Source organism: Salvelinus namaycush, chromosome 42 (genome assembly GCF_016432855.1).
Source record: "Salvelinus namaycush isolate Seneca chromosome 42, SaNama_1.0, whole genome shotgun sequence".
Lineage (NCBI taxonomy): Eukaryota > Metazoa > Chordata > Actinopteri > Salmoniformes > Salmonidae > Salvelinus > Salvelinus namaycush.
In genome coordinates this window covers 11,463,758-11,479,629 of record NC_052348.1, presented here as the reverse complement: position 1 = coordinate 11,479,629, position 15,872 = coordinate 11,463,758, and the positions used below count along the sequence as shown (strand labels likewise).

Here is a 15,872-nt window from a genome sequence, read left to right as displayed (position 1 = left end):
TTCATCCAATGGCATTGAGGAGTATACCACATCAGTCACCGGCTTCATCAATAAGTGCATCGATGACGTCGTCCACAGTGACCGTACGTACATATCTCAACCAGAAGCCATTCAAGGGGCGGGACACTAATCCGGACCCTTATAAGAAGTCCCGCTATGCCCTCAGACGAACCATCAAACAGGCAAAGCTTCAATACAGGACTAAAATCAAATCGTACTACACCGGCTCTGACGCTCATCAGATGTGGCAGGGCTTGCAAACTATTACAGACTACAAAAGGGAAACCCAGCCGCGAGCAGCCCAGTGAAGCGAGCCTGCCAGACAGGCCTTTTATAATCGCTACGAGGCAAGCAGCACTGAAGCATGCATGAGAGCACCAGCTGTTCTGGAGGAACTCATCGGCTCTCCGTAGCCGATATGAGCAAGACCCTTTAAACAGGTCAACATTCACAAAGCCGCGGGGCCAGACGAATTAACAGGACGTGTACTCCGAGCATGCGCAAAGCAACTGGTAAGTGTCTTCACTGACATTTTCAACCTCTCCCTGACCGAGTCCGTAATACCTACATGTTTCAAGCAGACCACCATTGTCCCTGTACCCAAGAAAGCAAAAGTAACCTGCCTAAATGACTATCACCCCGTAGCTTTGAAAGGCTGGACATGGCTCACATCAACACCATCATCCCGGAAACCCTAGACCCACTCCAACAGAACCACAGATGATACTACTGCCCTTTCCCACCTGGACAAAAGGAATACCTATGATACAGCCTATAGGGAGGAGGTCAGAGACCTGGCAGTGTGGTGCCAGGACAACAACCTCTCCCTCAACATGAAAAGGAGGGCCGAACATCACTCCATCACACCCCCTGTATATAGCTTCATTATTGTTATTTTATTGTGAAACTTTTGGGGAGTTTATTTAGTCAATATTGTTGGCTAAGGGCTTTTAAGTAAGCGTTTCACACTAAGGTAAGGTCTTTTGTTGTATTCAACGCATGTGACAAATAAAACGTGATTTGAAACATGGATATGTCCTGGTTTTTTTTATTTTAAATTGAACCTTTATTTAACCAGGCAAGTCAGTTAACCTTTTCTCAATATGGGGGCGCTGTTTTCACTTTGTAAAAATTCGTTCCCAAATTAAACTGCCTCATACTCAATTCTTGCTCGTACAATATGCATATTATTATTACTATTGGATAGAAAACACTCTAGTTTCTAAAACCGTTTGAATTATATCTGTGAGTAAAACAGAACTCAAGTTGGAGCAAACTTCCTGTCAGGAAGTGAGAAATCTGAAATCAGGCAGTCTGTTCCAGGGTCAGTTTATTAATTTGCATGTATTCTATTGGTCGACATGCACTGCATACACCTTCCCCTAGATGTCAGCAAGCAGTGAGAATTGGAATGGTGTTGCTAGGCAGATCTGAGGCCATATAAAGGGTCTTGGTACGTGGGGTGCACTCTTTTCAACGTTCGCCATGATGCGAGACAGACCTCAGGATGGCATTCTGAAAAGCTCTCGTTATAGGCCTTAGATATATCCGGCTCTGATTTTATTCGATATAGGTGTTAAAAACGTCATAATGTAGTTATTTTAAACCGAGTTATATCATTTTATATCAGTATATTGCGATTTTCGGAATTTTCTTAGTGCTGCGTTATAGTGAGTTGGGCACGTCTTCGCCACATGGCTAATGTTTACTGCTAATTTCAAAGTTGAAGGCGACAATCTACAACCGAGCAACGATTCTTCTGGACAAAGGACAACTTGCCCAAGATTCTGATGGAAGCTCATCAAAAAGTAAGAACTATTTATGATGTTAATTCGTTGTTCTGTTGAAAAATGTTAAACTACTATTCCGCCATTAATTTCGGTGCGGTCTCGCTTTAACGCACGCTGTATGTCGTAGTAACGTTAATTTTAAAAATCTAACACAGCGGTTGCATTAAGAACTAATGTATCTTTCATTTGCTGTCCAACCTGTATTTTTTAGTCAAGTTAATGATTAGTTATTGATTAGATTAGGTGCCTCTCCCAAGATTTCTCCCGACATTTTCTTTGCAGCTTGGCTACTATTCTCATTGTATAACTACGATTTGTGCCGCTAAATATGCACATTTTCGAACAAACAATATATGTATTGTGTAATATGATGTTATAGGACTGTCATCTGATGAAGTTTTGAGAAGGTTAGTGAAAAATGTAATATCTTTTGCTGGTTTATTCGCTATCGCTAACGTGCATGAATCAATGCTGCTGTGTGGTTGGCTATTGTAGTAAGCTAATATAATGCTAAATTGTGTTTTCGCTGTAAAACACTTAAAGAATCTGAAATATTGGCTGGATTCACAAGATCTTTGTCTTTCATTTGCTGTACGCTGTGTATTTTTCATAAATGTTTTATGATGAGTATTTAGGTCATTCACGTTGGTCTCTGTAGTTATTCTAGTTGCTTTGGTGAGAGTTGTGATGGTGGCTGCAATGTAAAACTATGATTTATACCTGAAATATGCAAATTTTTCTAACAGAACATATGCTATACAATAAATATGTTATCAGACTGTCATCTGATGAAGTTGTTTCTTGGTTAGTGACTATTTATATCTTTATTTGGTCAAATTTGTGATAGCTACCTATGCAGGAAAAAAATGGTGGGGAAAAAAAGTGTCTTATGCTATCGTGGTTAGCTAATAGAAATACATATTTTGTCTTCCCTGTAAAACATTGTATAAAATCATAAATGATGGCTGGATTCACAAGATGTGTATCTTTCATCTGGTGTCTTGGACTTGTGATTTCATGATATTTAGATGCTAGTATTTACTTGTGGCGCTATGCTAGGCTATGCTAGTCAGCTTTTTTACTGATGAGGGTGCTCCCGGATCCGGGATGGTGACTCGTGAGAAGTTAAGAACAAATTCTTATTTACAATGACGGCCTACCGGGGAACAGTGGGTTAACTACCTTGTTCAGGGGCAGAATGACAGCTTTTTACTTAGTCAGCTCGGGGATTCGATCCAGCAACCTTTCGGTTACTGGCCCAACACTCTAACCACTAGGTTACCTGCTGCCTCTATTCATCACAGGGGCGCTGTACCTAGTACCTACCCTACTTGCATTAACTCAGTGTTCAGATGCCATCTGGGCTGAACCCTGCCTGTCAGACAGGCATATAAAAAGGCCTCTCTCCCCCAGAAGGGCCTTGGCTGACCCTGGGGCATTGTCTGAAGAGGATCCAGGTCCAAAATGTGGCTGAACAATGCTGGTGGCATGTGTGGCGAGACACACACACACACAGTAGCGGTCTATGTGATGTCTGTACATAGGCCTACACACCTCATCCACATAGAAATTAAGACATTTGCAAGCCAGGCAGCAAGGCAGATGCAGCCTGGCCCACTCCCCCTCTACAGACCCAGCCTGGCCCACTCCCCCTCTATGCCAGAACACAGAGGTGTGTCATTGAGATCACCAACAGTGGGTTACAATTGTTCACATGTTCAAAAGGCCAGTAGCACACACACCACCCCCCAGGATTAGGGCAGTTAAAGGGTACACACACACACCGGCAGGCAGACAGTCACAAGGCGGCTCAGTCACCATGGAAGCCTAATCTCCCGTTTTGTCTAATCCACCACCCCAGATGGTTAATGGGGGATTTATTGTCAGGGCTAATGGGGAATCCCAGAGGCGGGAAGTGCATATGCATATTCCACATAAATCATCTGTGATGTGGTGTTGAGACTATAAAGGTTTAGAAAAAAACAAAATATCAAGGAGGATAGTTTTATGATATCGTAAGCCATCTACCACAGTCTGACCGATGCTAGTTTATGTTAAGCCTATTGCAATGAACTAACCTTGTCCTTTATATATACACACACACAGTAGACAAACTGCACGACAGTGTCCAAACGGACAGCAACCATATCTAAACATCCAATACGGCATTCAATAATCATCACGTTGTAATACTGTTTGATGGCATGCCTCTTTAATTGCTTGGAATAGAAAGGTATCTGTTGTAGAGAATACAATAGAAGTTGATCAGAGCGCTACAGCAGGTTAGTTACAGGTTAGAGGTCATTTGAAGAGGTCGTCAGTGGTGTAGAGATCGTTAATGTACAGCATGTGAGTAGTCATGGAGCAGAGGTTAAATCCCAGAGTTCACTGTACCTTGTGGGAAACATGACCCCACTGAGAGTGGGAGAGTGCTTTCTGTCGCTGACTCTCTGTGTGTGTGTGTGTGTGTGTGTGTGTGTGTGTGTGTGTGAAGTGTGTGTGTGTGTGTGTGTGTGTGTGTGTGTGTGTGTGTGTGTGTGTGTGTGTGTGAAGCAGCAGAGGAACTTGGCAGGCAGTCAGGTTGAGAGTGATGGAGAGGAAGGGGAGGAAGAGAGGGTCTAATTCAGGAGCCTCTCCTAACCCAGGCCCTGTAGTTCAGAGAGTCACAAGCCCCCATCTGTCCCCTTCTCAAGACATGCCAGGCAGAACAGCTTACTGACACATTCCTCCACACAGGCAGCAGCCTACTCAGACTTTAACACAGGGCTGTTTCTACATACCAGCCCCGTGTTGGTTCCAGCACTTCCACACCTCTCACGGTGTTTACTATATCACACATACGTCCATCCCACCGTGATTCAAACACTCGTATTCCAATAGCAAAGCCCATAAAGCCTAAAGATGCACTGCAATCAAGGCTGTTTCTACATTCAGGCCTGATGTTGGGAGCAACACTTGAACCTCTCACAGTTTGTCATCTCTGCTCAATCACATACTCCATGGACCACCACACCACGATTGGAAACACTGGCTATAATAGTACAGCATATGACATTGCACAGCCTATTTAGTCCACACACCGCTAACATGCACACAGGCTCGTTTAAAAGCACTTCTCCTATCCCTTGAATATAGGATATTTGACCCTGTTCAGTTCCTCCTTATTACAAACAGACCGAGTCTCCTGCTGTGAAAATGTATCTCAGACACACTCCAAAAGGCAACACAAAAGGACTGAATACACTCTGTTGGGGGGAGGGGGGACTTGATCACCAGAGGCACTAAGAGATACTGCCAGTCTAAAATACCCAACTGGTTGTCATGAATTCTAAAACAAGAGCTCTCGGTCAGAGAAATCCAACAGCTTATTTTCTAAATTAAATATTTCATTTCTCTAGCTGTTTGGCTTCCGGAGATTTAAATTCTGATTGCATATTCTCCATAATGAACGAGCATTCTCTTCAGCCCACTAAGCCATACTTCAGGATCTGCATGCCAAGGACATCTCGACAAACAGTGAGCCAGAGAAAGACACTCGTCTTTACACACCGCTATAAAAACACTGGTAATATCAACTAGCTTTAGACTCAGATCGTCCCTCCTGAATACATATTGGAACTAGGAATCGAAGTTTAATCCATGATGAACTCTTTCTTGGTACTAAAAAAACAGCGATTCTCAACTGGTGGGAGGTTCTGAGTGCGTCGCGGGTGTCTGAGTAAAAAATACTCCAGTCTGAACTGAAACGACTTAAACCAGGTATTAGGTGTGTAGAAATTATAATGAACTTACATTTAATTATTTAACAATTTTTCTTCAATTATAATATTTTTAATATAGAACTATTAGCAGCCCTATGTTGGTTGATTTTGTGGTCTCAAGCCAGTGAGTTAATTAACATTCTTCATCAAGAATATGGGCACCATTTAATTACTGACAATGAAAGAGGTGGGAATATTGTTCCATCGTCATATAACTGCTACATTTACTATTAATATAGAATTCAAAAATAGTTTCCAGATTGTATTTGTGATAATTTTTTCGCAATGCTACTATTGGGTCGAGACTGAGACAACCTTGTGCAATTTGGGTTCCGAGGCAAAACCAGTTGAGAACCACTGTTATGAACTGATGTCTATGATTAGATATAGGACTATGTCTGCAGGGGCAGAGCTAATCTAGATAACCAGGACATCGTTCGACATCTACTCAAAACTATGTCCATTATCACAGCCTAGGCTCTTGTATAGTAACTTTTTATCTAACCTTTATTTAACTGATTGCTGGTGTTGCTGGCCATTTGGCGCTAACGTGGTGAGAACCAGAGAGGGACATGACTTTGGGGTCGTGCTGTGACAGAGACAGAGGTCAATAGGTCACGGCCAGTCGTGGGTCCGTGGGAAAAACAATAACTTTCAAAACAATAACTAAGGAGGATGGAGGTAGGGAGCATGACTTCAAACCCTGAGCTTAGCCCTGACCAGAGCTTCTGGGCTGGCCACTACGGGGGTATTCAGAGCAGATGTGCTGTTCTCCAGTTATATTTCTCCCAACCTCCCTCTTCCTAAAGATGGACTGTCTAAAAATATGTTGGCGTTTACGTGTTCTAAGAAAGTGCTCTCCAACTGTAACGCATAACGAGAAATAACAAATACTCAATTAAGAGATGAAACTGAATCAAGGTCAATTACAGAGCAATCTGAATCCCCAGCTGGAGGTTGGCTTTCCTCTAGGTCCGACAGCAGCTGAACTTGTGTCTTGTCGCAAATTCAGCACAGGCAGCAACACCAGACAGTCCGACACACACTAAGCAAATTGAAAACGCTTGACACTTGTGGAGATAATTGCATGAGAAGAGAATCATAGCCTACCACGACATCTCCACATCAACATACAAATACTTCAGACAGCAGGTCACTCCGTTACCGACCATGACGTCACTGATATTGAAATCGGTAACCTTCCAGGATTAAGAGACTGTACCCATTAGCGGTCCTCTGAGGCCGCCACTCCTAGCCTAGTAAGACATCAGTGTCAGCTGGCGCGCGGCACCCACCACACACAATCAAGATCGACAGTTAGGTCAAAGTCTTTCAGGACAATGTTAGCTGTGTATAAGCCAAGTACAACCAGCCGTCTCGAGAAAACAAACCTCGAGAAACACACACACAACAGTAACAACGCCACACATGCTCACCAGTAGCAGCGCCACCTTCTTCATGGTGCGATTCCCCATTGCAGGAGGAAGACAACGGCTCAGGCTGGACTGGAGGATGAGGAGCAGTCAGAGCGTTTCAGTAACAGCGAGACAGACGGGTCACTTCCCTGTTGTTGACAAGTGTTACTGTCACAGCTCCCCTGCTTGTGGCGCGCTCGGATGTGAATGGAATCCCATTCACTGCCACAATAGCTCTCCATCCCCCCTCCTCTCTCTCCCTCCCTCCCCCTCCTCTCTCTCTCTCCCTCCCTCCCTCCCCCTCCTCTCTCTCCCTCCCTCCAAGGTGTTTGACTGCTACAGCTCGATCACGCTCACAGGAGAGAAGGGGGTGGGTTGGTATGGCAAAAAAAACATGTGGCACATGTCATGCCGGCCGGCGGCTGCACAACACGTGTGAAAGGTGAACAGAGCCACATGGCTCGGCACAAAGAGACACATTCCAGGACTGTCTGAAGGGACGCAGCACGCGGCTGAGCCTAAGTCACGTTCCATGTTATGTAGAACAAACATGCCACTCTTGACATATAGAATATGGAATCGTGTCAGCTCTATTCATGATATTAACTTCCATCTGTAGCGTTCCAGAACGTTGGCCTACGGAACGTGGCCCGGGGCTGCCTGGGGGAGCCACAGCGAGCTCCAAACCAAGCTCCAGCCCTAACTGAAGGCCTGTCCTGTAAATCGGTAGCCCCAATGTCATACAAGCCCTGGGATAAACTTGGCACTTGACACTTGCCCGAGGACAAAACAGGGGTGGGGGGGGGGGGGGGGGGTAGATGACACACATTCGTCCTTCTCTGGAGTGATAAATCTAGTCCAATAAAATGGTCTGCTGTCTGGTCTCCTTGTCTTTCAGGGGAGGCTCTGTCCTTGTAGCGGAGGGCTACCCCGGGTCCAAGGCTGCCAGGCGGGCCGAGTTTGTCACTTTACTGTCGCTCATTATTTCTCCGGACTAATTAAAGAGTGATTTCCGAGGGTGGCTGAAAAGATTTCCCTTCACGGGTTGGCTGAGTGAATTGAGAAGAGCAGCGGGGAATGGATGACCTGTCAGTCCAACACAGCACTGTGTCGATCGTGTTGCCAAGACAGACGGCAAGATGTGGTTAGACGAGGACACACTGGAGTAGGTGGGCGGCCAAGCACTGAGCTGTGTCCTTGGTGAATGCTCCAGTCTCTCAACTGACTGAGCTGTACTTGAAGTACTATAGGCCTGCTTAAATGGATACGTAGGGCATCATTGCCAATATCCCGATCTACTTCTCCAGAGAATGCTGGTAGCTACCCTTCGTCATTACGCTGACGCTATTTAGCATTGGCTCGCAAAACTACCTCCAACTTCCCTCATACTGGACAGAGACATAAATTACACGAGTTCATCTGACCATGGGAAGTAGATAAAGGGCCTCATTGCCAAAATCCCGACATATCCCTTTAAGAAATAGCCAACCCTACTGTATCAGTCTTTCAAACAATATTTCTGATTGTGTCAACAACCTCAGTTGTTTGACGACCCATAACCTGATATCCAATTAGAGTTTAAGTAAAGCTCAGCTGAAGGAAACACAGTGGTGCTCAAGAGCGACTTTGAGAAGCGTTGCTGGGAACAATCCTTCAAGACACTCAATCTTCACTTATGGATCCTCAAAATAGAAGGTAAGGCTTCTTGAAGTCAGCACTTTTGCTGCTTCTACCAAGACGGAATGTCAGACCCGGGTCAGGCATGCAACCCAAGAAAGGTTGCCAGCTACTGCTACATGTCAATCAGCACGTAACATTCTCCCTGTATGACCTATGCATTGTAGAGTATAGAAATAGAATGTCTAGTAATTCCATTTCTATATATGAAGATCAGCGGTATTCAACTCTTACCCTACGCGGTTCAGAGCCTGCTGGTTTTCTGTTCTACCTGATAATTCATTGCACCCACCTGATGTCCCAGGTCTAAAATCAGTCTGATTCGAGGGGAACAAATGAAGGGGAAAAAACGCGGTGGGACTGGCTCCGAGGTCCAGAGTTGAGTTTGAGGGTCATAGTAGCTATTACAGACTACTGTAAATGTTCTCTTAGAGGTTTCTATAGGCCGATATGGTATAATTGCTTGATATGGCATTAACACATTGCTGTAGCATTGCAATCTGACCAGAGACAGCCTGACAAATGCCTGAGGCGTACAGCTAGCGGAGTGTAGAGGGTATGTGAATAGCATTTCAAGACCAAATCACAGGCCTTTTATTTGCCATTTTCAACAGTCGAGAAATTAACTCCATGAATTAAAAAATGTAGTAACTTATTTTGAACACAAGGGGGAGCCATTGGATTAGAAATACAGCAATACTGTACTGCTCTGTTAAGGACTAGAGACTTGTGGATCACGTTCAGTATCAACAATTGCTCATGTCATGCCTTGAGGCAAGGGTCGCTAGATTATTAGGCGCTGTTAGAGGTTTTGCACATTTCTGAAAGTGTCTGCTTTGAAACAGAGCTTGACTGCTTACCGTCATAGAGGTTTTGCACATTTCTGAAAGTGTCTGCTTTGAAACAGAGCTTGACTGCTTACCGTCACCTTCTCAGGGATATGAAAAAGCAAGGACCTATTCACACAATACTGTACCCGTTTCTATGTACATTCAGACCATCACACACACACACACACACAACATAACTGACCACAGGTTAGTGATGTCACAATACCAGAATTTTGTCTTTGATACCGACACCAGGTTCAGTATCATAATACTAGATACCATCATGATACCAAGGGGGGGAAAAGAAGGCCTATTAGCCAGCCACAGAATGCTACTTGATGCAGACAGACCTTTAGGAGATCAATATTTTTTTTTTTTAAGGCAATATCATTACATTTGACATAGATTTAGATTTTTTTTGTATGCATTAATGAATCAAATCATACAATCAATTTGACTTTGTTTTTACCAATCTAACTACATAACAATAGAACGGTAATCATTTATTTGAATGGTAAATCTCTATTGATAAATTGGGGAAATCAAGATGTAGCCTTGGCCTATTCACAATACAGGTGAATGCATATTCAATAGGAGTGTGTGCAAGCATTTAGTTATTGTTTTGGCTGATTTCACAGGGCTACAGATGAAACAATCTGTTACCCTTCCATTTGGGACTTATTTTATTGTACTGATCAACAACATTTGCATAGAAGAAAAAACGTATTTTATAAAATGTAGTAATGTAGCTGTCTCTTTTAGACCCATGATGTCATTCACACTTAGTTTGGGGCTCCAGCAAAGAATCTTGACTGGAAGAGACGTGAGGCGAGGGAGATTACATGAATGAATACATTCTTGGGAGACAATCAGCTTTGAAATCAGCAGTAGTGTGTGTTATGGTTTGCATATTATCGCCAACAAGGTACTAGGGTAGTGAACTGATGTATGCTTCAGCTGTAAGCTAGCAAGGAAACTTATCTTACAAAGCTGGAAGCTACCAGTATCTTCTTGTTCTAGCCTGTAATGGACATTGTTGCCATTTTGCAATCTTCACGGGTGTTAACTTCTGCTCAGCATAAGTGGTGATGCAGCCCAGACTCCCAGTGTGTGCAGTGGTTCCTCAGGCCAGGCTAGAGACAGTATGAGTGGGGAGCTAACGTGATGCAGCCCAGAATCCCAGTGTGTGCAGTGGCCAGGCTAGAGATAGCAACGAGGAAGCGGACTAGGCACGATAAGGCGATGTTGGCTGCGCTGATACAGACTTGATCCTCTCTCAAATCAGAAGATGGCGTGAGACATTTGACAGAAGAACGAAAGTAACAATTCTCGTAGAGAACCGTTTTTGAAGGTTCTAGTATCTAGTAAGTTCTGGTATACTGTGAAACACTAACACTGGTCAGGTCTTACCTTCTTCTTGATGGGTGAGCTTCGGTGTTGGCATCCCGAGGACTGGTCCAGGTTGTTGTTGGGGACAGACGCATCACTCCTGAGGGAGGGTGTGTGAAGGCCGTCCTCCCCCTCCTCCTCCTCCTCTTCTTCCTCCTCCCTCCCGCTCTCCTCCGAATGCTCAAAGTCATCACTGTCCTGGTCCATCTCCTCCTCGTCCTCCTCATCCCTCCCCGTTCTCTCTCCTCCCCCTGTCCTTTCCTCCTCCTCCTCCTCTCCCTGCTGGCTGCCACTGTTGTTGTTCTCCTCTTCCTCCTCCTCCTCGTCATCCCCCCCCTGTTGCCGTCGCTCCGCCTCCCACATCCACCGGCCGCTCTTAGTCACTCCTCCGTTCACCTCGTTGGGTACTCCTCCTCCATCCTCCTCTCCCTGGGGTCCATTCTCCCTGGAGGTCCACGGCTCTTCCACTCCTTCCCCCCCTGCCGAGGCCGCAGGCTGGACTCTGGACTGCTGGTGTTCTTGGTCCTCCACCACCCGGTTCATGTGCTCCTCCTCGTCGGCCTCCTCTCCAGGCTGCTGGCCCTGGGGCGTCCGGGCCGAGGAGGAGGCGTTACCTCGCTGGGCCCCCGGGCCCCCTCGTCGGCCCCCCAGGCCCCGCCTGCTGCCCCCCGACAGCAGATCCTGGTTCATTTCCAAAAGCCAGCTTGCTACCTCCTGGACCTTCACTAGGCTGTCTGAGGAGGAGAAGGGCTTGGCATTCTGTAGGAGAAAGATACGAAAAGAGCGAGAGACAGAGGGAAAAAAACAGAGGGGGGAGAAAAGAGGAGATATTAGAGTTATCCATCTCATACACACAGACAATTGCAATGCTGACGCTCACCGAAATAAAGTGGAAATAACCCCTTCATCTTTTATTCATAACGGTAGAAATAAAACAAAGCATTTGTGCTGGGAGATGCACGAAATGGTTGCATTTTGGTGGGGAGACAATAGAGGAAATCTTTGGCTCACACAGCACGGGCCTTGGAACTTCTACAATAACTAACTACCAAGCCTCAGCGTGACACACACACACACACACACACACACACACACACACACACACACACACACACACACACACACACACACACACACACACACACACACACAGACAGAGCTACTGGCATTCTAGCCTCTGACACAGCCAATGAACACAGCCCATCTGTCATGATATGAAAGCAGCGACATTCCTGGCTCCATAAGGAAGAATCCAGTCCAACTACTGTTCTTAACCATTGGGGTAGTGTGGAATTGGATGGCGGCTGTGGAACATTGTTCAGAATGAGAATGAAAGTCCATCTCTGTTATGTTTAGAGCTGTTTGTCATCCGAGGCTGCTGGTCTACGGACAGTGAATCTGGTGGTTCCCAGAAACTTTAGCCTAATCAAAATAAATCAAAATATACAGTGCTGAGGAATTTAACTCTTGTCTTGGTAAACATACTGTAGGCTTGTGTCAGACAGCTTGTCCATGCTGTTTGAAGCCTGCCGTTATTCACAAAATTATAGAAGTTTATCACGCAAGCATGACATGATGTAGCCTGTTTGTGCCGTCTTGCCAACTCCTACTGACAGCACAAACAGATCTGGGACCAGGTAAGGGTGTAAGCCTACATCAGAATAAAAGGCCATGTTAGCTAGTTAGATGACAGAGACCCTGTACCAGAACCTGATGGAGCCAAGTTACCCAACATGACAACGCCTTCACTCTGAAGCCAAAGTGTCAGAAAGCTCATTATGCACGGCCTGAAAATGAGAATGAATATGACGTTAGTCCATTAGCCGTGACGGCTAGAGTTTGGAAAGACAAGTGAGGGACTGAGTGAGGGAGAGGAGGAGAGCAGGCTAGAGGAGAAGGAGTGAGGGAGCAGGGAGGAGTGCAGGCCAGGGGAACAGTGGAAAAGCTCCATCCCAGTCATGTTGTTTCGTTAGCCTCTTGGGTGATCACAGTGTAGGTCTATGTGACAGACTAGAACAGGACACATTCACCTTGCTCAGGTACGCAGACAAAGTTGAACCTGAATGAGTTCCCTCAGAGCCATGCATTTAGAGAAATACATGACTGAGTTCACGGTCAGTGTCCCTCACTCTTATAGGAGATTACAGTAGGAAGGTTGTCTAACAGACACACCAAACCCGTCTATCACCTGGTGGAAAATAGCCGAGCATAACCTACATGCCATCCCCTCCTTTTGAAGTCGGCCACATTCTGTCTCCAGTTCCCCAGGAGAGGTGACAGTTTGAGAGACTGGACCGCCTCCACTGACACCAACAGGAAGTGAGTGCACTCCGTTGGAACAGGAATAGACGCTGGCCTGCCTGTGAATTCCATTCAGAGGACGAGTCAATCTGACAATGACTGTCTTTAGTACGACAGCTCTCTTGATAAACTGGCAGGACACTGACACTACGCCAAGGCAATGAATCAGACACTGAAAGAAGAGCCAAGAGAACAGGAATCTGTAGCCTAAACATGCTTCTATAAGGGGTGTCAAGAACCTTATTATTTTACCTTTATTTAACTAGGCAAGTCAGTTAAGAACAAATTCTTATTTTCAATGACGGCCTAGGAACAGTGGGTTAAGTGCCTTGTCCTGGGGCAGAACGACAGATTTTCACCTTGTCAGCTCGGGGATTCGATCTTGCAACCTTTCGGTTACCAGTCCAACGCTCTAACCAATAGGCTACCTGCCGCCCCTTATAACCATAGATGTGACCAACATGTGAGAGCACAGATCGTTTTCAATCCGAATCTAGCGTCAGAAACATCCTTGATGTTCATTCAGAGAAGAGGTATCCTCTTCCAGTACTTGATTGAAGAACCAGCAGAGGGAGTACTTGTACCAGAGTCCTGCTGAAACCCCATTCAAATCAACCAGAGAAGACTTCAACAGCAAAGGTCAGAGTTTCCCAGACTCCTTCCTGGGGACCCTAAGGGGTGCACGTCTTGGTTTTTGCCCCAACACTACACAGCTGATTCTAATTAAAGCTTGATTATTAGTTGGTTATTTGAATCAGCTGTGTAGTGCTAGGGCAGAAACCAAAACGTGCCCCCCTTAGTGTCCCGAGGACAGAGCTCGGGAAACCCTGCCATAGATCATTCATCATAACGTCAACACCAGAGATCATTCATCCACTATGACCAAGATACTTACGATGATACTGGACCAGTATAATGGTCCATAGACAGATAGCAGCCTACGCTTCATTAAGACAACCTGTATGGCTGCTAATGAGATCATATAAAAGGTCAAAGGTGACAGGTGAGCAGCAGAGGTGTTACATGCATAGAACTGGAATTACATTGTGCTTTTTACCATTCTAGTATTTATATTTATATGGTTATAAGGGCAGTGTTAAAACAGAATAAAACATGTCAGCGTTAATCAGACAGGGGAAACAGTGGGAGGTCAATACAAATTCTATAAGCCAGCAACGGCCCTGGGAGAGCACACACACACACACACACACACACACACACACACACACACACACACACACACACACACACACACACACACACACACACACACACACACACACACACACACACACACACACACACACACACACAAACACAAACACACAGTTGGAGCTGTTGTGTGTAATGACAGGATGCTATTAGGTTGTGTGTAACAAGGTAGAAGGTGACAAGAATAAAATGGCAGCACTCAGGACAAGAGGGCCAGACTCTCTCTCTAGCACATAATGTGGCACAGAGCTGGCCCTTCTGTGGGAGCGGGGCCCATTCAAACATGCCCAACTGTTGCTTTACTGTTATGGTTAGACCTATCCTTTACTGGGCAGGTGCCTCTAGTCTAGCCTATACAACACAAGTACCTTTCAGCAGCACTTAAGAAAACACATAATTATCCAGCTGCACATTTACTACTACAGCAATGAACTGGAAGTACGGAGCCCCAAGGGCCCAACAGCAGAGTAATGGCGTGGACTACCTGGAATTTCTATCAGCCACAAGCACCTGCTCTAGCTAGTTTATTTCCTAACCAAATTCATATGACTATTTCCTTCTTAAGATGTATTTTTCATTTTGGGCTTGTTTTAAGATAGAGGCAGCTTCTCGTTTGATGACTTCAACCTTGGACAATCAGCGGGGTTCCTCCAGCAACGTTTAATCAACCTCCAATTAACGTAAGAGAATGTTTTCCAACCGCCGTACCGACCCAGTGCTTTGCTCGTTAGCGTAACCCCCTCTAATTAATGTTCTTTCCAACAGGAGGGGAAATGTTAGTGCTAATTAGACCACCCAATCAAGAGAGAGAGAGCCCAGCCAGAAGGCTGGCGGAGGTGAGAGTTTGAGACACTGGCTGGTGTCAGAGTGTCTGCTATATTGCTTTAAATACAGAAGCTCTCTCTCTCTCCCCCCCCTCCCCCTGCTCGGTGTAATTGGGGATGGTTAAAGCATTCGTCGTTTCATGTTTGGCTCTGATCTGTGGGGCCCCAAAGCCTGCTGTGAACACATTGCTAAAAATCGGCCACAGGGGCAGGAATTACAGTACAGCGGAGGGATTATCCAGCGCAGGGCAGATCCAGGGGTGAACGGAGGGATGCAGCAGGGCAGCACAGCTGGGGGACTGATGGAGGAAGCTATTAAAACGCTGGTTAGGGGAGGTGGAGGGGGAGTCAATGCACCTGTTGGGAACCGTGGGAAAATTGACTAAGTCCTAAATGGCACCCTAGTCCCTATATAGTGCACTACTTTTGACCAGGGCTCATAGTGTCCTGGTCAAAGTAGTGCACTTTCTACAGGACAGGGTGCTATTTGGGACGCATCCATAATGTGCTTAACTTTTCCTGGAAGGACGCTTGATTGGTAGATGTCCCTCGTCTTTATAGGAGCAGTTGGAGGACAATGTTGCTGTCCCAACATGCCTTGCACTGAGGTTATTTCCGTGTGACTGAACAGATGTGCTTAGACCTTAAGACTGTTTGTGCTATTGAGAATATT

The 15,872-nt window shown here is 45.5% G+C and overlaps 1 protein-coding gene across 2 annotated transcripts in view; it reads right to left on the bottom strand.

The window, feature by feature from the left end:
* The window catches only part of LOC120034920 (F-box/WD repeat-containing protein 7-like), a 205,134-nt gene that overhangs the window by 110,115 nt on the left and 79,147 nt on the right, over positions 1-15,872 (bottom strand). For both annotated transcript variants that reach the window (XM_038981611.1, XM_038981612.1), the window contains exon 3: positions 10,884-11,621. In XM_038981611.1, coding sequence (XP_038837539.1) covers positions 10,884-11,552 — 669 coding nt within the window. In that variant the 5' untranslated portion in view covers positions 11,553-11,621. The remainder of the gene's footprint in view (positions 1-10,883; positions 11,622-15,872) is intronic.